The sequence below is a fragment of the Zootermopsis nevadensis genome, unplaced genomic scaffold (assembly GCF_977971745.1).
Source record: "Zootermopsis nevadensis isolate Lab colony 2312 unplaced genomic scaffold, Znev_1.0 Znev_ptg000013l, whole genome shotgun sequence".
Classification (NCBI taxonomy): domain Eukaryota; kingdom Metazoa; phylum Arthropoda; class Insecta; order Blattodea; family Termopsidae; genus Zootermopsis; species Zootermopsis nevadensis.
In genome coordinates, this window is record NW_028259145.1 from 13,726,477 (window position 1) to 13,749,260 (window position 22,784).

General features: G+C 34.4%; 1 protein-coding gene and 1 long non-coding RNA gene across 6 annotated transcripts; one reads left to right on the forward strand and one right to left on the reverse strand.

The window, feature by feature from the left end:
- The first annotated feature begins 46 nt into the window (after positions 1-46).
- LOC147873900 (uncharacterized) lies at positions 47-4,309 on the forward strand. The gene is made up of 4 exons (XR_015535138.1): positions 47-171; positions 394-511; positions 3,875-4,033; positions 4,180-4,309. It is a non-coding gene; the product is annotated as an uncharacterized LOC147873900 (long non-coding RNA).
- LOC110836885 (thiamine transporter 1) lies at positions 1,836-22,342 on the reverse strand. 5 transcript variants are annotated; one of them, XM_022078579.2, is made up of 10 exons: positions 22,101-22,342; positions 13,376-13,528; positions 12,539-12,709; positions 11,149-11,362; positions 9,294-9,425; positions 8,685-8,917; positions 8,335-8,443; positions 6,704-6,896; positions 4,963-5,104; positions 1,836-3,998 (listed from the first exon to the last, which is right to left on the reverse strand). In XM_022078579.2, the coding sequence occupies exons 2-10, from the start codon at positions 13,499-13,501 to the stop codon at positions 3,858-3,860; spliced, it is 1,461 nt and encodes a 486-aa protein (XP_021934271.1). In that variant the 5' UTR covers positions 13,502-13,528; positions 22,101-22,342; the 3' UTR covers positions 1,836-3,857. The 5 variants fall into 5 exon arrangements, with proteins under 5 accessions (XP_021934271.1, XP_021934270.1, XP_021934273.1 ...); XM_022078578.2 differs by having other exon boundaries at positions 21,943-22,342; XM_022078581.2 differs by lacking the exon at positions 22,101-22,342 and adding an exon at positions 14,664-14,796.
- Between the last annotated feature and the right edge of the window lie 442 nt (positions 22,343-22,784).

Below are 22,784 nucleotides of genomic sequence, written 5' to 3' on the forward strand. Positions count from 1 at the left end.
TGACAAGACTTTCCTCGACCTTATCGCCTGTCCTAAACATAAATAGCTTTCCTACAAATGATGGATCACAGATTATCTACAATTCTCCGTCTCACCATGTGTGACCGAAGTAACCACTTATTTGAATATCGAATTATCAACGACGTTGATAAAACTGCTTAACGTCAAAAGGTAATATATACCAAGTTGAAATAAACTTTGGTTGAAACAATGGTAACCCATTTTACGCTTTATCTGCAAACATCGAATACCTTCATCAACGTAGTATAAGCACGGATCTCTTCACAGATAACATCAACTACATCAGTCTTTGACGAGAAATACAAGTACAATGACGTCGAGCTAAGAGGTGGTAATTCAACCGGTATTAAGGGCAACTATCCTTGGTTTCAGCGTTTTTGGCGGCTGCGTTCTGTGAATTGGAACCTCGGAGCGAGTCACTTACCAGAATTTTGCTGGAAGGGATGGCAGCAGGCCGCGTACAGTACACTCCAAATAAAATATCACCACAGTATGTAACACAGGAAAGTCGATTTCACTACAAAATTAACACTGCAGAGAATATTAGATAATTTTATCTTCTTCACAACTCTTTAGTCCTCTTCCAATTCTACCACTCCTGACAGACCTTCACTTTCTGACATATCACTCGATTCATAACTGCTGCTGCTGCTGTCCACTCCATTATCTTCAATTATAATGCGTCCAATAGATTATACCTTCTTGCTCATAATAAATTTGTTCTAGTTTTTCCACATGCTGACATACATTCTCCCATTCCTCTTGCCCAATTTCTTCGAATCTCTGGCGACACATTTGCTCGACGTCCCTTATTTTAAATGTTGTGTTCTTGCTTGCAACCCATTGTTTTACATTTGCCCAAATAAGTTCAATGGAGTTTAAATTGGGATGGTAGGGCGGAAGTCTCAGCACAGTATGCCCCTTGTCTGCCAAAATCTGATCATCACATAACATTTGTGCTTTGGCTTGTTTAATTTGATTAAATCATACAGTTGAGCTTTCAACATGTCACAAAACGGGATGTTTCTTTCCAATAGCCAGGCTTTCATTTCGTCCTTCTTTGAGTTAGATGTCAGTGGTTTGTTTATCTGAGAGTTGTGATACGAGGTGTTATCAATGACCAGAACAGAGTTTGGTGTTGGCATTGTTTTTAACCAGCAGGCATAATTTTTACTGTCCATTTCATTGTGATAATCTCCAGTTTTCTGGCTAGATTTATATATGAGAAGTGCGTTTGAAATAAAGCCTGCTCTTCCTCCAGCATGAACGATGATAAGTCTCTCACCTTTTAATGTTGGCGCCAACAAACCGGAATCATTATCGTCAGTCCAATTCTTTGGTCTGGTATGGCTGCCATGAATGTAAGTCTCGTCTTCAAATATGATTGGATGTCCATCGGCTTTGTACTTTCTTAGTGCAGTCAGGTACGATACGCGCATAGATCATATATCGTGCCTTTCAATGAGCACCCCTCTGTTTGTCCTGGTCTTCTTCCACCTAAAACCGAGGTCCCTAACAATTCTTCTGAGGCTTGAACAACTTCCTTTAAAATCAATGTTCTCTTTGAGCTTTACAAGTAATTTAGCAATTGTTGGAACAGTTCCCTCCCGTGCATAGAAATTATGGATGGTGTGCCGAACAACACATTTATCAAAGTTGTCTATTTCAGTTATTCGCTTAGGGATGTCGTGCTTCTTGCCAGGCGTTCCAAATGAAATGCCTTGTTCCTCGTGTTCTCGCTCTTTGCACACATTGGTCACTCTACAAATTTATGACATGCATGTACAACAGATATATAAATCAAGATAAGAGCATCCAGAAAACATATATATTTTATTTTAAAATCTTTCCCCTAAGAATTAAATCTACATGCTTTTCTTTCTTCAATAATTTTGTTCTAGTTCCTGTGTTTTGGTAGTAAGAGCTATCTTGTTATGAGCTCCTGCTTGCAAGTGGCTCAAAAATATTACTGGTATTTTCTTTCTAAGTTGAATGATTTTGCAATGTTTTAACATTTAAATATAACCACTAAAACTGTACTATCTGTAAAATATAAAATGTTTCAAACACAATACAATTGTTTATGCCACAGAACAACAGAAATATATGAAATTATGTGTTATGTATATAACAGATAATGATGAAGCCAGTGCATTTCTAGTATTTTACAGAGCCCGAGAGTTCTGAACTTTCTTACAAGTACTAAGTAGACACCATTCACACAAATAACAGTTAATACATTAAGTAGTATGTAACAGGTGGTTAAACTACCATAATTAAAAATCTACATACCACAATAATAAAATAAACCTGTTATATATCCTCAACTTCTTGTCTTAATGGTTACATGCTCTAAAGAAAAAGAAATAAAAAACCCTGTTCAAAATGAGAAATCACATAACATCAAAATGAATCATTTTATAAATATTAATAAATTATTTATGAACACCTGTATAGCTATTGCTTGCATAAAAACCAGTGAGCTTGTATTACACTGACATTTGAGCACAGTAATATCTTCTTAAAGGTAAGAATAAACCCTACTTGCTGCCTATATCTTTTCTGACACCAGTACAGAATAAGGACATCAATAATAATAATACTGTAACTTCTATACTTTTACTGGGAAGAACTGTGCTGCTGTTATAAAATGATTCTTTCAAGATAATACAAGCTTCCAGAAAATACAAATGAAATTAAAATATGTATGCCATGCGTGGAAGTGCCAAATGGTATCTATTAACATTTAATGCGGACATTCTATGACATAACTCAAACTTATTTTACATTAGTCACATAAAATTTGAAGGCAACTTCTTAAAACTATAACAATTCAGCAAAAGAATCAACTGCTTTCAACGACAGTCTACTCAATCTGTATCTTCATCTGTGTGAAGAAAATACAGGAAGAGATTTTATTAACAAGTATGGTATCCATACTATTTCTCTTAATTGCTCTTTCTTGAATGTTTCTGACTAGTTCTCTTACATACATTCCCATTGTCTGTAAAAGAGTCTAGACAACTGCATCTTCAAGGCCAAAATAAATAACTTGATTGTATATTACATTAATTAGAGTATGGCCATTGGGGCCAAAATAATAAATAAAGAACTCATTCCTTATGAACTCAGTAAAGAAAGTGTACAATAAAACTGTGTATTACAAATTGTCAACACCTAATATTATGGCCAGGAAGTTAGAGGAGGAACCACTGCCATTCTGCAAAACTGAAGCCAAATCAGAGGGTTTCAATGAACCAAGTCCCATTGTGGGGAATTTAACTTGCTTCTGTACTTTCAAAAATAAACAAACAAACAAGAGTATACAAGGTAATCATTAAAGTAGATGAAACCCTCTTTGAGCCTCTGTTACATGAATCAAACTACTGATGTCCATCTCAAATAACATGCCAGAAAGAACAAATGAAACCCACAATAAAGCGAATATAAGGTCAACAAATAGTGAAGTTTCTTTGTCTCATTGTTATGTTCTATCTCTAATTGGCTCCATGCTGAGACAAATGAGATCTGTAGCTGAAGCCCAAGAATTCTGGACATCTTATTAAATGTGCCAGATCATGAAAACATCCTTTTCAAGTGCCAACACACTAATTCATAATGTTTAAAAATAATTAGTATACTTTACAAATATATTAATATATAATAAGTTAACAATTACATAAATTAGCAACATACTATTATAATTTTTTAATGTTTTAAGACCTTAAAAAAGTGCCTCCAACAATATAAACTCATTTTTGTTGAACTAATATAATATCTACAACCAGCAATCACTCAGAACTTTTCTTAGTTTCACTGCAGAAATTTTAGATTTCTTAATTTTGTGATTCAGATGTCATTACTTCCTTTGGCAACCACAGCTTCTGCTTGCGGATTTCCTTGTTGCAAAGCGTGTTGACAGCCATGCATCCAAATATGACACCAAGCACCAAGAAATACCCACCATAAACCACAAACTACAATGCAAAATGAACCATTAGCTTGAACTGAGGTATGATCTTGTATTAATAAACATTTATAAACACCTAATTAATTAACACTCTGTGGTAGCAGATCCTGATGATTACATCCATTTCCCATCTCAAAACCTACTTCACCAAGATCTATCTTAATGCTATTTTCTCATTTTCTTTGTAGTCTTCAAGTGGCTAATTTTAAAGAGAATTTGTCATCAAAATTCTCCATGAACTGTGTCTCTCTGCTAACTACAAGACTAGTCTATGTAGGATTTGAGGTCTTCATCGGGCTGATGATGGAGGCAGCAAGGACCTCTGAAACGTCAGTAAACTTCTACCAGACTCCACTGAACAACAACCCAGAAGACGGCCATCTTCAAGCCTAGTCCAATATAACATCCTACATTTTACTAATCTAGCAATACTTGATAGCCTGCAAACACAGAGCTACAATTACAATTAAAATTACCTGTCTACATCACCTCTGAACTATGATACCTCAAGAGTAAATGGAATATAAGGAAATAACATCTTTCAGTACACCTACAGATGTCTAATCATGCTTCCAATATATAAACAAACCATGGACACACCAATAATTATGCTTTACATAACACAATACAGACAAATAAGGTATAATATTATATAGTCACCAGCTTATCTGAACTGAACTGTTTAGTTGGTGAACAGAAATTCGCAATAGGAATTTATATTAACAGATTGTTTCTGTAACTTTTTCCTGCACTGAAATTTCTAACAGAAATGTTTTGCTAAACAGGGATCTAAGCAAACATAAGGCTAGTGTAAACATGGTAGAAATTTGTGTATGTAAGTTCCATGAAAACTGCTCCTTCAGGTTTAAAACTGTCTGAAAAAATTACATGACTGAAAACAGACAAGACTGTACTCCAAATTTCTATTCTTTTGAGAAAACAATATTAGAAGATTTATCATCATCTCTGACCTGTGGACGTATCTCCAACGCCATGCCTGCATCACTGACAACAACTAGTGTCAAGATGGACTGGAATACCAGAGCTATGAAGGTGTTCACACCGAAGATAAGGCCATAGCTGTCTTCACTTATGTTTTTTGCAACCTCAGCACTGTTGATAAAATATGAAAACAAATGTAATAGACTATAAACAGGAGACTGGAAGTACTAAAAAACATAAGAAAAAGATTCAAAATGATCCATGTTCACAGATGTATTCAGATGAGCACTCAAACACTCTTACTGCTGTATCACTACTTCATAAATCTGTCACCTAGGAGCATAACAAATTACATCCAGATTTTATTCCATATTTTAAAACTTCTGCAATATATTGTCAATTTAGAAATTCCTAACTACATGAAAGCTCTGTCCTTAAGCTGAGCCTAGAAAGCTTAAATATAAGTTAAACAAATAATACATTATTTAGTACAGTACATTCTTCTCCTGGAAGTGACAAATAGCACATGAATGCAAGAAATAGACATGACCCAAATCTGCATTACTAAGGAATATACCTTCATGAGAAGTCCAAAAGTAGACAGTAACAACTCCCCTAAATGACAAAATGCAGAGATGCCAAATCTGTTTACTTTTCATTACATATGTCTACAAAAACAGCTACAATATTACAGAAACTTTTTCATACGGTCATAAAATGTAAAAATAAAGGTACGACATAAATGGTGAAATCCTTACAGTTCTTGGCTTCTGAAATATAGGTCCTTGCAGTTCATGTGAAATTTGAGGATCTCACAGTGATGAAGATGATATTATTCTGGGATGTGATGCCATGTAGTCTCACGGGTATTTATCTCTACTTACAAGTCTACACAGCAACACAATCCAGAACAACAGTAGTGTCACTTGTTTCATGCTGTGAAAGTACTGATTCATGAGTTGATCCTGTTTCTGTTTTATATATTAATAATGCTTCATCAGCTACATAGGTTATATGGCATCAAACCAAAACATGGTGCTTAAATATTTATTTTCAGAAGTGTTAAAACACAGGTAACATTACACAGTGAAATGCCAATTTACATAACATTTAAAATTCAAGATATTTTTTCAATCCTTATCTGGCTTTCCATAAAAAGAGGTAATTAATTTCTTTATAATGAAGTAGAATTTAATTGTAAATAGAACTGTAGGCACCCACGATGTATGCAACATCATTCCCTCAGATTCTGACAAAATGTCCACATATTATGAAATGCTGTAGGAAGGACATGCACGTGATCTCAAAAACTTGAACTCAACTACACACTACAGCATCTCAGCTAACACTCAATGAATAAGAAACACCAGTACCACACAATGTATAGTCCTCAAATCCTTTATGACAGATCTTAGGCCTTTTTGTTTGTATACTCTACTGCACACAAATGTAAATCTAGGTTCAAGTCACAATAAAATGTAATTATTCATTTCAACATTTCATTAATCCAGCATTCTTACTCAAGTAAACAACTTAAATTGAGGTTTAAAATTGTACATATTGTTTTAAGATATTGTAAATGCGTCATATTGTGATTCATAAGTATTAAAAATATATTAAAATTTTTTTGCCGTCAATCACAAATATAATAATGTTAAAAGATTAAAACATCATTTAACGTTAAATGATGTTTTAATCTTTTAACATTATTATATTTGTGATTGATGGCAAAAAAATTTTAATATATTTTTAATATTGTTTTAAACTTACTTGGCAACAGTAATTACAGTGTGGTAGATGACTCCAAATAAGACATACAGAATATATGCTACTATCATGGAATTGGTCATCGCTGACATGATGAGCAATACACCTTCAATGATTGAGCAAACTGCTAGGGTAGCCTCACCCAATATATGCCAGTTAAAGTGCAACCAACCAAGGCCCAGAGATGTAGCTGCACCTGGGCAATACAGACAGACAGCCTAATTTCCTTCCCCTTCTGAATAATTTTTTTTTTTACAAGGATACACACTGGTTTTCACAAATTATAAAAACAGAAACCTACAAAAATTTGTTTGTAAAAATTACATATAGTGAAATGGAACAGAATTCATACCAAAAGTGGGGCCTACAGAGACATCAATAACAGAACTATAAGACAGTTGGTTTGCAGAATAAATTTGCATATAATAAGTAAAATATTTTTAATATACAACCTGAATGAACTGCAAACAAATCTCTAATGGAACTTCCACTGCTTTAAAGCATATTTGTACAAATAAGACTAACAGCTGCAGCTGTTATGCTTGAAAATGGAAAGGAAGAAGTGTCATGCAGTAGCTTTGCTTAATATACCATTATAATTATAAAGATAAAATTTTGTAATCACACTATTGATATTCTTTAGAAAATGTAAAATAAACATGAAAAGATAACATGAAAAGATAACATCAATAATATTTTTCTAACACTGAACCAGAATGAAATAATGTTGTTGCCACTCTGCTGCTTACAACCATGTCCTCATAAAGACTGCCAACTAAAGTGTTAAAAAATTAGATGGCATCAAAATACAATTTATCTTCTGTATGTAATGGGTAGATTTATTTGTAACTTATCATTACTTTAGGTGAACTCTTTGTTTGTATTATGCGAAATTTATATAATAGTATAAATTGTACTTTGTAATATGTATTGTATTATTATTATGACTTTTTCCACATCCTGTTGTCATCTGACTATCTTATGGATCCATGAATGTAATAAAGATGTATGAATGTATGCAATGTTCTTCTCAAATCCATTCATTCCTTAAAATAGTTGAGAACTAAATTCATCTTCATGGCAGCAGATATTTTTTTCATAAAATACATATAAAGGAAGAGGAGCACAAAGAGTACAAGAAGATATCGCCCTGACAATGGAGGCAGCAAGAACTGCTGAAACGTTGGTAAACTTCTACCAGACTACATGGCACAACCCAGAAGACAGCTATCTTCAGACTCACTGCTGTACAGTTAATTTATATTGTTAACAATTCTTGTCCCAATTTAAAAAGGAACATGTGTGCTCAAAAAACTGCCACTTACCCAGGGAATATTGTTTCATTTACTCCATTTTCTATTATTTTAAAAAAGATTACAAATTCCTGAACTATGCCATATTGCCAAATATTAGCAAAAAATTTAGCATATTCCAAATTGACTGCATCAACTTCAGACAATCACAGCCATGTCTATGAACTACAAACTATGGGATGCACCAATAATAAAACGGTCAATAAAGCAACTTTACACACAGTATGTACCTACTCAATATGGGAAATAATTTCATTTCATGTGCAGTAATTAACTTTCACAAAAGTGGAACTCCAAATATAATACTACAGGATCACATACCCACCAAAGTATACAAAGCCTCCACTGCCCCATTGTATAGATCAGTATTACTGTCTTGATGGTTCTCAACAATAATTTCCTGCCACACCAACTGGATATAGCTGAGACTCTGCAAAAAGACAAGACACACACACATATATGTTTAAAATTAACAGTCAAATGCTAAGCTGGGAATCAGATAAATCTTTCATATACAGTAAGAAATTATTCTCTATAACCATTCTTTGCGCCCCCCCCCCCCCCCCCAATCAACAATTCACTGAAACCTTCCACTGGTGAGAAAAAATTAAAAACTGATGTTCTATTCCTCAACATGTATTATGTCCTTTTCATATATAAAATAAATTTACCTGCAAAAAACCACAAGTTGCAAGTGCCCACCAGAAAGACCACTTCAGTACATATAGGTTTGTGTAAGAAGTAGTGAAATCTTTCCACAGGTAGTAATAGGCTTTTCTCCACCGACTTTCAATTCTCCTAGTATCCTGTAACCTGCCATTTATTTCTGAAGTGTCCTGAGTAGGCTGCTTTGTTTCAATCACAAAAGTGGTGGCATTTTTAACTGGTACAGTCAAAGGTACAACTGAAATAAAAATTATCAACATACAAATGAAAATGATAAAAATAAATCAGTTCATAAGCCTCTACAAGAGAGGATGTTTCTGTAAAAATGTCAGTAAATGTATTCCCTTTCAGACAGCTTAAAATCTAATAACTAACTTTCTATCCTAGAAACAGTATTTTTTATGGTAAACTTTGTAATACATACAATAAGTTTTGCCAATAACATATTTAATAGGAATAAAACATTTCAGCAATTCAAATGAAATAAATATCTCTTGCACTAATAGAAAACACTAAAAAATTACACAATCAAGTAAAATCGTATATTTTTCTGCAGTAACTGGTAGAAAGTATAGAAAACATATTTTACCTACTTAGCTACCTTTCTCTCTTACCTGAATCCTCTGTGACAGCTGCAAGGTTTTCAGCATCGGCAATCCCATCTGTTATAATGTTTTCTCTATAAAAGTAGACGCTATGTTGCACTGATGGAAGGAAGAATGCCCAGAGTGTTGCTATGCTTACAGCTAAAAAAAGTATGACACTATTATTTAGACATTTCATACTCATAGTTTCATTACTAAGTTTGAATTAATAAAATATTGTTGTGTAAAATGATAAAATTTTCTTAAAAAAGGAATCTGGCAACACCATTAAAACAGCATAGATATTCAAAATTCAGAGTGGTCGTTGTGACATTAAAAATCATACAGCAGACAAGAAATTCCCTATCATTTATGAAACTAAAAGATTAATTACTGTATTCTCAACATCCCCCACTTGACCCAAAACTGTACCAGAAGAATTCAGTTCACACCTTCCCATTCTATTCAAGAACTATTTTATTATTTTTTCCACCAGTGCCATGGTCTTACTTCACTATATATTTTTCACCTAAAACTGTGTGAGCATTTCTCACATTTTCCATGTATGCTACATACCTTAACCATCTCAAACTTCCTGTTGCTTCCTCTGTCTTAGGTCCAAATATTATCTCAACATCCTGTTCTCAATCACTCTCAACTGATATTTTCACTTTTATTGAAGACAACAAGGTTCACACCAAATTAAGTAAGATCACAGTTTTCTATGTTTTAATCTCTGTAGTCTGAGTTTGGAGGCAGCAAGGCATAATATTCTAAACTAAAAGGTAGCAACCACTCATTATATGTAATCTCGTCTTTGGTCTTAATTTCTTCACTAACAACTTGAATTGTTATTGTCATTCCAAACAACTGTGCCGCACAAAGACATCTGTCTTCTGGCTTGTTGCACCATATAGTCTGGTAGACGTTTACTGGTGTTTCAGATGTGCTAGCTGCATCCATCATTAGGATGATCATCTGTAAAACATCAGTAAACGTCTACCAGACTATGTGATGCAACAACCCAAAAGACAGCCGTTTTCATACTCACTGCTGTGAGAACCTAAACTCCAACTTTGCCACATCATTCTACCGAACTAACATAAATCAATGTAAACTCCCATGCAAGCATAAAGGCAACATTCATAACGCAATAAAATCACACACACACACACACAAGTTCAAATTCATGTAAGTAATTATGTAACATTTTGTTCAAATCTCTTCATCTCTCCACTACACAGCTACATACAACAATGCAATAAGCAGAAATTGTGACTACCAGTGTTTCTCAATTTAACAGCATATACAACATATGCAAAAAGTGTGTATTTGATCTAAAACAGATTTTTGCATTAAAATAACAACTAGCTTTAACTAATGAATATACTTCAGAAAATGGTCACCAGAAGCAATAACACAGTTCAATATATGAGTATATAAGTTCAATAACTAGTCTATTACAAAAGTTGTAAACAAATCTGAAATGGAAAATCTAGCAACCCTTTGAGGATGGAATGTGTTTATTATTAATAACAACTGATATTAGCTCTTTACATTGTTGGTATAATTTTATTTATGCTATAAACCTCATGGTATGAAAGGACACAAAAAAGTGAAATGAAAAGAAATAACTATTTGATTATTTTCACATTTCATGCACCATCACACATTCACTCCTCACATCCATTTCCTCTACACTTTTCACTGTTGTGAAATATTTGTCTTGTTGTTGTTGCTGTTACACTACACATTTTGGATACTATATAGCCATTTTCAGGTCTATATGAAACTAATAAAATGGCAACATACCAGGATGCTACACTATAGAACTATCAAGAACTGAGAAATACCAATTAAAGTAAAATGAATATAGTGAGCCTACCTGCAAGAGAAATGAAATTAAGTTGGTAATAGTCTAACGTGCCAGTTGATACAAGAGCTTGGGAAACGACACCAGACAGGGCACGGCCAAAAAGGTAAGCTGTTCTCGTGTGACTGGTCACATGTTGGTAGTGCTCCCTATCTACTTGGGCATATATGTATGTGTAATATGCAACCTCTGCTGCCATGAAGAATCCATAGAAGATCTCCATTATCTACAATAAATATGATACTTCATACAAAATAAAAGTGAAGATGTGAATATATTACATTTAATATCACACAGCAACACATTTTACATTCAACATTAACTTTTCAAGTAATAGCATATTTTTATTACAATAACAACCCTGATAAGTTACTGAAGATTTCTGGTGTGAAGAAATATAGAGGACATCCAACATTAAAATATTCTAGCTTCTGTGAGTTCTGTGACAGATCACTTCCAGATTTATTATATTTTAAATTTCAAAATGAAGTCAGATTCTAGCCCTCCCGGCTAGAATTTCCTTTCTTATTCTATTCCAAAATCCTTCACTGCTACTGTTCATTATATCTCGGGCCTGATTTCACTTTCATCTCATTATGTTGCTATATTTTAAATGTTGGGTCCATTATCACTATAGCATAGTGCATGGAGAAGAAAGCCCCCAGATATGAAGTGTAGCTCTGCAAATATACTGAATAAGCAGTTGTGTACAGCCAAGAAGGGGCTCGGGATTGGGTTCAGGGGCCAAAATCTCCCAACCACTAAGAAAATCAGCACTTATGAAATATTACACAGGGCCTTGGACTTGGATGCATTCTTCAGAATGACCTACGAGTGGAAAATGGATATAAGATACAAAAGAACTGTAAATTCCTCCTTCCATACAGTAGTACTAGAAAGTTTGTTATAAATATGGCAACAAATATAAAACATATGCTCTGTCCATGTAGTTCAATAGTAAAGCAATCACAAGGGCAGCAGGAGGTTTCATGTCTGATATCAGCATGACACCCAATTTTTCATTCAGAAATGGACACAAAATTTAATGCAAGTAATAAACAGACTTGTGTAACTTCAAACAGAAATAATTCATCAGATATTCAAATCTGTACTAGAGTTGTTAATACTGATAATTCAATATGTTACTTGTAACAAATTTTAAAATTAATATGTGACATTCATACTGATACAATTGTCACCTCCATTTATTTTCAGTTACAAGTGAAATTTAAAAATAAGAAATCAATTACTTGGATTTCTTGACAACTTAAAACTGTGGCTTAACAGTACTGGCTGGCATAATATTATATGTCAATTACATCAATATTTTTATGAATATTCATATAATCTATAGAGAAATACAAAATATGTAAACAGAGGGAATTCTATGAAATTTTATTACCTGCATTGTTAGAATATCTTTCCCCCAAATCAGCAAGCTCCATGTTAAAACTCCAAATATACCATCCAGAACAATGATGGGCTTGTAACGGAGAAGGTCAGTAACTAGGAACACAATCACAAGTTCTGCTAGATATGCATATGTTCCAATTGGGAAGATATCTTGATTAACCTAAAAATGAAATCATAAAAACCTTCAGATTAATTCAAACAAATAAGGAAAACAAAAGTGTAAGTTTGTTGATACAAAGTGTGGCAAAGAAGTGATAATGCACATGTAACTATCAAAATATGTGCTTTCCTTAACTTTCCTTTAGAAAACTCAAATCTCAGACATTAAAACACAATAAAAGATGTACAACGTTCAAACACCTACCATCACATAATACTTCTGCATATTATGTCCTATTTTCAATCCAGAAGGTCAAATAACTGTCTTTTCATACATCTTCATAAAAGCATCTTCATATCAAATCAACTGTGATGAAGATCACAGCTTTCATTCATAATTTATTACTGGCAAGGGGAAAGAAAACAGTATACTGGGCATAAAATATCTGCAAGCCTAAGTTATATCATGGTAAAAGAGGGAAGATGAAAGGAGCAAGCAAGACATCCAAGACATCTCATGTACTATCACTTCCCATCCATCCCCATACCTCAGTTGGCTGGCCAGCAATTTGTGTGTATCTGCTGTGGCCAATGAAGTTTGGAGATATCTTGTTACAAGTACACAAGCAACTGCTCTATGAGACTTCTTCTTTTCACATAGCAATATTAAAAATGTATTTTAAAAAGAACTTATATTCTAGATGCAAAACATTAATAAAAAGATTACCTGTTCTGAAGTGAAGTTCTTCCATTCTCCAAGGAGGTAATGCGTAACAAATGGCTCAGAAGGACGAAATTCCTTCATGGAACCAAAAAAACAGAGGAGAAGGGATATTTTCAGCCAAGTTTCCATCACAAACTTCAATCTCAGACTTCAGTCCTATCAAAGAAAACATTATATAAATACTGTTTCTCTGTTCTATATGTTATTTTCCTATGTCTGTATGATGGTCTGTACTGACTACATTATTTACACTACCACCTCTGCATCTGATGAACAAAACAAAAAGAGATTGCAGCCCTACATACATAACAAAATCACTGGCACATGATGCACCAGTAATATATCATCTTGTTACATTATCCCTCAATATACTTGGAATAATTTTATACAGTGTGATGAACTGTGATCTACTGGGTTGTGACACCAAGTAGTCTTATGGGTAGTTCATCATTTTCAGACAATGTAACACCTTAATATTCTCAAACCTGACAAAGGAGATTACTACCCATCTACATTTTCACCACTTTGTAACCTCAATCTCTTATGCAATACCATTTAATAAAACAACTGGTTTATAAAAGAAAAAATACTATTTTGAAGTGTCTCCTAAACAGACAATCTTGCCACTGATTCTGTTTATTAAGCACTAATATCAAGAATCTGACCAACAATAATCACAATTTCGACACATGGATGTATGCGCAATTTTCTCAGTATTATTTACAGCCAGAAATGTGATTAATATAGGATATTCAATATCCACAATGAGACTCCAATATTAACGTAACATTGTCTTGCATAGTGCTGAATATAGGCTACAATGCTACTACCAAAATTTACATACAACTAAATTAACAATAACTTTGGTACATGGTGCCCATAATACAAATGAATAATTTTGTATATTTCTAACAATTAACTTACTTAAATCACCAATTAATATGAATAAAAAGCTGGAGACTGTCCAGGGTTAACTGATAAAGAAGTTTCCAAATCTATTTGGGATAATGCCAACAGCAGGGTACGATGTCCAACAGCAATGTGTCAAGTCATTCTCTTATCAAAAATAAAATTTCTGAATACATCAGACACTTAATCAAACACAATACAATCTGCCAATGATTGTTTCAATTATAAGCAGATAAAAGACATGAAACATTATACTTCCTAATCTTAAGAACTATGTGCAAACAAACAGTTTTGTATGTACGTAAAGTGTCCTCATTCAGTACTGTCAATTTCAACAGAAATGATGAAAAAGCCTTCATCCCACTAATTCTAATTAACTTACATTAACATCCCGATCCACTACTATTGTGATTCACTTTTTCTAAGCTATCAGAAGTTGAAGTAAGTATTCTGAGAACAAGTACCAGTGATATCAACACATCCTGATACACACCCCCCTTGTAACTAAACCTTCTTTAGATCACTGTTCTTGACATTTGCTGGAATTCTAATATTGCTTGATGAGTGAATTCACAGGTCAATTAGCTTTATTTTGCTAGTGCCGGCTGCAACTTGCATCTTACCCAGTCAATGAATGATGTTAAGTGACTATTGATCTCAGCATTGCTTCAGAATTAAGAGGTTCTTTAAAGAGGAAGCTAGCATATTTGCACAATACATATCTGAAACTAGCCCATAGTTGGTGTGGCTGAAACATATTTGGGAGAAAATTTAACATTTTAGCACTTCAAATTTATACACCATCAAGTTACTAAAAGGAACTGTGATATCCCAATGTTTAACGCTTTGATGAATATGTAGATACTTTCATGTACAAATAAATGTGAGCTGTGGGGACACATTTCCTTTGATCTACGACATGTCACTCTATTTTTAGTTATTAACTGAAATGAATTCAGTATTTTATAATTTTTTGGTTTTGCAGGTATGAAATAAAGAAAGCAATGACAGCCTACTTTTTGTATATTCTGTTGCTCAAAGAAACTGTAGAAATCTTACTACTGAAAAGGTTAAATTCTCACCAAAGACACTAAACAAGATTTTGGAAGTTTGCACTTACATACTCTGATAAAATATGTGTTTTGGAAGTGAAAAATGTGACTGTATCAGTCTTCCATCCACTCATATATAAACATGGTATGTTGCTAAATAGTTCAATCAGCTAGACCCACTTGTGTTTCCTTGTCAGAACAGATGCCTACCTCAGGAGAAAAAGTCATGCCCCTACACAAATTGAGGGAATCAAGGTGTGAGGAGCTTCATCTTCACAAGTCTTAGCAACAGCCTGCCAAACTTGTTTACAACTTAGGAACCAGATTGGAGACAACTTTTAACTGTATGTTGTTTGTTATGTATCATGTTTATTATTTAGACTGTGGTAATCTGGGTTATGATGCTGTGTAGTCTTGTAGGTAGTTACTAACATTTCAGAGAAAACTTCCATCTCAATTTCCAAGACAGAAGTGATTACTGTGTTTGATAAAGTTTTTAGGACAATTCTTACTCGCAAAAAAAAAATGTTAAGAAAGCCCCACACAGAACCCATTTATCCATATCATGGAATAGTCCTGAAGTTTGTATCACAATCTGCAGACAATACACGGTTTTTATGTTTCAGTGTGTTACACTAAGAAAGACACTTGTTTATTATCAAAGTGTAGAGAAAACAAAAACATCTCATTGGTTGTACATATGGAAATGTGTAGGCTATTTATAAGCTGAAAAGTTCACAACAGATTCTTTTATCATGTATTTTGGAAGGATCATAGGCTAGTTAACAATATACCACGTGTAGTGGTTACTTAGTGTTGAATGACAGGATATAAACTTAAACTTGAAAGGACTGGGAAATGGACATTTCCTATTACAGGATACTATTGACATTTTCCTGGAGGGACTGAGGAAAAACACAAACACGCTCAGGATAAGAGTCCTGAAAATTTGGAACACCTTCAGGATAATAAGTGTCCTGGCTAAGATCTGAATCAGGCACCTCCTAAATACAAGTGAAAGACATAATCACTTCAGCCAGTCTCTTCGGTAATTTAATAAGGGACAATGAAATGTGGTTCTCCACAAAAGTCTTGACTCTTCCCAGAAACTATACTCAGAAACCATGTACCAACTGCAATAAAACTCATCCCACAGACAAAATTTAAAAGCTAATATATTAATTGTGCATGTATGAAATCTTATATAGCACAATCTCAATCCTGTATGATTCAGTTTAAATAAACTAATGGACAACTGCTATACATAATGAACAACAGATGAAAATAACTCTTAACTGTTACTAATTCATTACATAAATTACTGTAATACAGTAAAACCTCTCTAACTTGGACACTTGCGGTTCCACGATAATGTGTCCAACTTACAGAGGTGTCCAGGATAGAGGGAAAGGGGAAAATATCCTTTCATATTGTGGTGTAATGACAGTGTGGTAATTGTGAAGTATTATGGAGCCCTTCCCAAAAAGGAAATTATTGATAAGAAAAATCAAAAGGGTAAATTAAATTTTCATAACTTTTGTTTTCACTAAATTAAACTTACATGGATAAGCTCAAAGAAGGGCACCAATACCTTACGTTTACCGACAATGTATTCTATTTTACATAATCTAACTACTGTAGGCTTGCTTGAATTAAGAATTGATGACAATAGTATTAATAATCTTTTGAACCCCACTCTCATGGTTGCACATTACACCCCAGCCTCAATGAAATTTTAAATGTTCAGAATGTATTTTTTTAATTGTACTTACAGCATTAGCTCAACATATGATATCACTTAATTCTTGTAAAAAAGTCCGTCACAAGACACTGCTTTTTTGCTTTTGTCTTTGAATTTGCCCATCCTCTTTCTAATTTTCGCCGCAATCCGAATAAAGTTTCAACCATTGCTGGTTGATTATGAGCGAAAGCATACCGTTCTAATTCTTCCATGCATTGCAAAGCCCTCTGATGTGTAGGTGGTTCTTCGTACATAGATAACTCTTCTTCCTCTGAAGATTCTTTACACACATCGTCACTTGAAGTCATCACTTTGTCTAGCACATTATCGATTGTTCCAGCAACATCGTCGTGAACCTCTAGAATGTTGTCGAACGTTGAAAGAGCTTGGACATCAGGAATTTGGTTGCGATACTCCTCAGGAAGACAGTTTATTTCTTCATGAAAACTGTCTTCTTCCATCCCTTCCGCTTCATCCTCAATGGAATCTGCCATAAATCCTGCATGTCGGAAACACTTTGCAATGGTTTGAGGAGAAACTTCTGCCCAGGCACCATGAATCCACCGAATGGCATCTAAGACTGTAACGCTTCTTGAAAATTCGGTCACGTCTTTGCACTTATCTGCAGCATTGATTAGTGAATGCATTAGTTGCTTCCTGTAGAGCAGTTTCACAGATTGAATAATGCCCTTATCTAGTGGCTGCACTTCGCTGGTCAGATTTGGCGGCAGAAATTGTATACTGACGTTTGAGAGATTTGAACTGACGTGGCTTGTAGCGTTGTCGACAAACAATAATATCTTCCGATTAGCCCGCTTCATTTTAAGGTTGACCTCGTTCAACCATTCAGAAAAAATTTTAGATGTCATCCAAGCCTTCTTGTTGTGACACCAAATTACGGGAAGGTCGTCCAATTTCACATTGTTCGTTTTGAAAGCTCTAGGACGTGCAGCATTTCCAATAACTAATGGCTTTAATTTCGCTCCTCGCGAATTGCAACATAGCAAAACAGTAATCCGTCCCTTACATTTCTTCCCTCCTTTACATGTGTCTCTCATTTCTATTAAGGATCGCGTTGGAAGTTGACGGTAGAATAATCCAGTTTCATCCGCGTTGGAAATGTCCTCTTCTGCGTATCCCAACAAAAGGCTTGGAAGTTTGCGTTTCCAATCTTCAGCAGCTTGAAGATCAGCAGAAGCTGATTCGCCAGAAAGGACGTGCAGACTTATGTTATTTCGTTTACGGAAACGATCCAACCAGCCATTGCTCGCCGAGAAATCTTCGGTGTGCAGTCTAGTTGCAATTTCTCTAGCCTTCTCCTGTAAAAGTGTGCCACTAATGGGAATGTTCTTTGCACGACTACACCGGAATAACTCTAACACTTTGTCATTTAGTTCATCATGAGGTGTTTTTCGTAGTCTTTTTCTGTCTGCATTACACTTCCTTTCCCACGCATCGGTAATTGCGGCTCTGTTGCTGTTGATGTTGGAAACAGTAGATTTTGAGATGCCGTATTTCTCTGCCAGCTTCCTGCAACTTTCTCCTATCTTCAGAAGATTCAAAACTTCTTTCTTCTTTTCCAGAGTTAATTCCACCAATTTTCGTTTCCCCATCGCAAAAAGAAAAATCCAATTTCTGTTAACACTGTTGCAAGCTAACTCAGCTGCAAGCACAGTACTGACAAAGTTAGAACTGTACCAGCAATACTACTGTAGTCCAGTGAAGGGTTCAACAAAAGAATAAATATACACTTTCACTGCATTCCAATGATGGGTTCAAAGTCTCACACCCTCAATTATAAGCTAATCCTCAGGTAGAAGGCATTCATCAGTCAGAAATTTAAAATAACAAAATACTAACTGTAAATGTTTCCCATAAAAGCATTGAAGCTAAGTGCATGAACCTGTCCAACTTGCAACAAAAGGGGTGTTCAAGTTCCAGGATAGAGGGGTGTCCAAGATATAGAGTGTTGTGGACATGTAAAATTATAGGATATTCGCCGGTTCCAATTAAAAGTGTCCAATATAGAGGGGTGTCCAGGATATAGGGTGTCCAACTAGAGGGGTTTTACTGTATTACCAAACCAAACACTGAACTATTGGAGACATAATAACCCATGCAAGGTTACATAAGTTAATATATGTACTTTAAAACACGGCACATAAACATAATACAACCCATATGGAAATTGTAATTTTTAATCGTTGTTGCAACACAAAAATTATAGTCTAAGTCCACATCTAGAAACAGCCAGGATGCTTAATAAAGTCAAAATACCAAATATTCAGAAACAGAAACTATCTTTATCAACAGTTTCATCTGCTACCACTTATTTTGTAGATAGTTACAGGTTTGAACACATTTCCATTAAACCGGTAATAAATGGGCTATCTGATCATGATGCTCAACTATTAGTTATAAAAAACATAAACCTTATTTCTAACTTTCACAATGATAAGAAGGTAACTAGAGTGATAAATGAAGTCACTTTAAATGAATTTATACAACATCTCAGTAGTGAAGATTGGGAATTATTACTCAGTGGTGGTGATATGGATTCAAAGTTCAATTCTTTTCTAAACATCTTTTTAAACATATTTGAAAAAAGTTTTCCTACTAAAACAGAGAAAAAATTGTCTGAAACCAATGTATGGATAACTAAAGGAATCAAAACATCATGCAAATGTAAGCGAGCTCTTTACCTAAGTAGCAGGTCCAGTAATAACCCACTATTGAAGCAACACTATAGAAAATATTGCAAAATTTTATCTCAAGTCATTAAAGAAGCTAAACGCATGTATTACAATAAATTGATAGTAGAGTCTGAAAATAAAGTAAAAACTGTTTGGAAAATTGTAAAAAAGGAAACTGGCAAACAATCTACAGACATTGAAAGCCCACCATTAATGATAAATAGTAACAGAGTAAATGACCCTAAACTTATAGCTAACTATTTTAATACCTACTTTTTAACGATTGTAGAAAGAATGAACAGCAGTGATACCATAACTCCAAAAACCGAAGATGCCTTGAAGTTCTTGGCTAAGGCAATTCCTAATTCATTTCAAGATATTAATCTTATTCCTACCACACCAAATGAAATAAAAGTATAATAACTTCTCTCAAGTCAAAAAATTCATGTGGCTATGATGGAATTTCATCTAAAGTACTTAAATCTTGTGTGGATTATATAAGTATTCCATTAAGTTATCTCTGTAATCATTCAATGGCTGTAGGAATGTTTCCTGAAAGACTTAAATATTCAAAAGTAAAACCACTATATAAAAAGGGTGAAAAATCCTGGCATCTCTAACTACAGACCTATTTCACTGCTGACAACATTTTCTAAAATTTTTGAGAAAGTTATGTGCAAGAGAGTAAATAATTTCTTAAACTCAAACAACATCCTTGTCGAGGAGCAATTTGGATTTAGAAAAAATCTCTCAACAGAAAAGGCTCTATTTAGTTTCACAAATGAAACTGTATGTGCCCTTAACAATAAAATGCATGTGTGTGGAATATCTTGTGACCTAGCCAAGGCATTTGATTGTGTAAACTATGAAATATTACTAATGAAACTGAAATTTTATGGGATTCGAGGTATAGCAAGACAATGGTTTAAATCCTACCTAAATAATAGAAGGCAGAAAGTAGAAATTGAAAGCCCCCATACCAATCATAATACCTATTCAGAATGGGGTATCATAAATCACGGAGTGCCACAAGGTTCAGTTCTTGGGCTTTTCCTCATATATATAAATGACTTGCTGGCAACTGTGAACTCTATATCCAAACCCATTCTTTTTGCTGATGATACAAGTATCATTATTGCACACCAAGAATTGATCTATCTTGAAAATATCATGAATGATGTCTTTGCCAACATAAACAAATGGTTTAGAGCTAACAAACTGGCACTAAATTTTGAAAAAACAAATTTCATAAAATTTGTTACTAAACACAAGACATATCCTAGATTAAATACAGGTTTTGAAGAAAAATTAATTGTGGAAGTTGAAACAAACAAATTCCTTGGCTTACAAGTCGACAGTACCTTAAATTTGAAGAAACACATTGAGTATATTATTCCCAAATTAAGCTCTGCATGCTTTGCCATGAGAACAGTCATACCACTCATGACAATAGATACTTTAAAGCTAGTTTACTTTGCATACTTTCACTCTGTATTGTCATATGGATTAATCTTTTGGGGAAATTCAACAGACAGTAATAAAGTTTTTTACATGCAAAAGAAAATAATTAGAATGGCTGGTGTCAAAAGCAGGGTATCTTGTAGAAAATTGGTTGAGTCCTAAGAAGGATCTATGGAATGTAAATAAACTCTACTCTACTCTACTTTTCCAAAAAGTTGCAGCATATGTCATGTAGCATAACCTTCAAAGCATCCTTTCCACAAAAAAACTTGTCATTGTTTGTGATGTTCTGCAGAATTCTCCTCAGAGCGACTGATTTACCTGCATAAAACGATTACATAATGAGGCCTAACAATATAATATACCTAATAAATGTTAAACACCAACTTTTAGGTACTGAGCCTCCTACTGAAATATATATCTTGCATTCTATATAATAAGTGTTTCAATGTTAAATCAACATGTGAGCTTTTACTGTGATTTCATCACATCTCTAAATGTAACACGATTTTATCAGATATTTCTTATTTCACAGCATGTACCTAACCTGCAGCACGTCAGCTGTAAAACAGCTGATTCTGCCTTGCAGAAATCTCTCTGAGGTACACCTAACATTAAAACTTTAAACACAAACCTTTATCTATTCCGACCAACACATTTAGGTCAAAATTATTAATCACCAATTCACATAAATGGAAAACTATTTCCAAATACCTTTAGAGTCTGTCTGACCGTATTTGGACAAATCTTCAAGCAGGCACAAATAAGTATTATAGCTGTGTGCCGTAATATTGGTTGATTATTTTTTTATCATATTTTCTTCTTGGAATAAAGAATACACAACTTTAATAGTCTTCATAAATTGAGTTTACCTCATACGATGTCTTCTAGCCATAATCAGAACGCGTGAGATGCCACACAAACAATTGCGCAATTTTAGTATTTGCATTATAAATAGTAAACCATCATTTAAAGCATTTAGAATCCTGTACTCAACACTTATCTAGAGAAAATCAAAAATAATTCTTGAAAGAGTATGAAGCAAATCAAATCAAATCAAAGGAAGAACAATTATCCTTCGCGGTCATAACCTGTGAAACGGTAATCTTTGCTCTCACAGTAGGTGGATACAGATAGTAGCAGTGCTGCTGCCAAAATAAGAGGAATGAACGCACTTTCGTTTGTGCAATGTTCATAAGAGAAGTAACATACGTGTTTTTTTTTAAATGTATGTGATTCCCTGAGGTTTGGTACGAAACTGTTAACCATAGACATGCTAGTAACTAGGAACTCCATAACGGGAGATCTTGCTGAGCATCGACAACTACCGTGAGGCCTCTTTCACACACAACGGTTTCGTCCGTACGTTTTATGCCGTGTAAAGTAGTGGAGCACGTCGAGACATAGCAGCTTTCACATGTGACGGTTGCCGTGTTGCAGCCGGAAACATCCACTGAATACACGGTCGCCGTGCGGTTGCCGTTTCTACCGAGGCGTACTTGACTTTTATGCATGTTTCCACACAGACCGGCAATCAGTCGTCCGGTAGCTTGTTT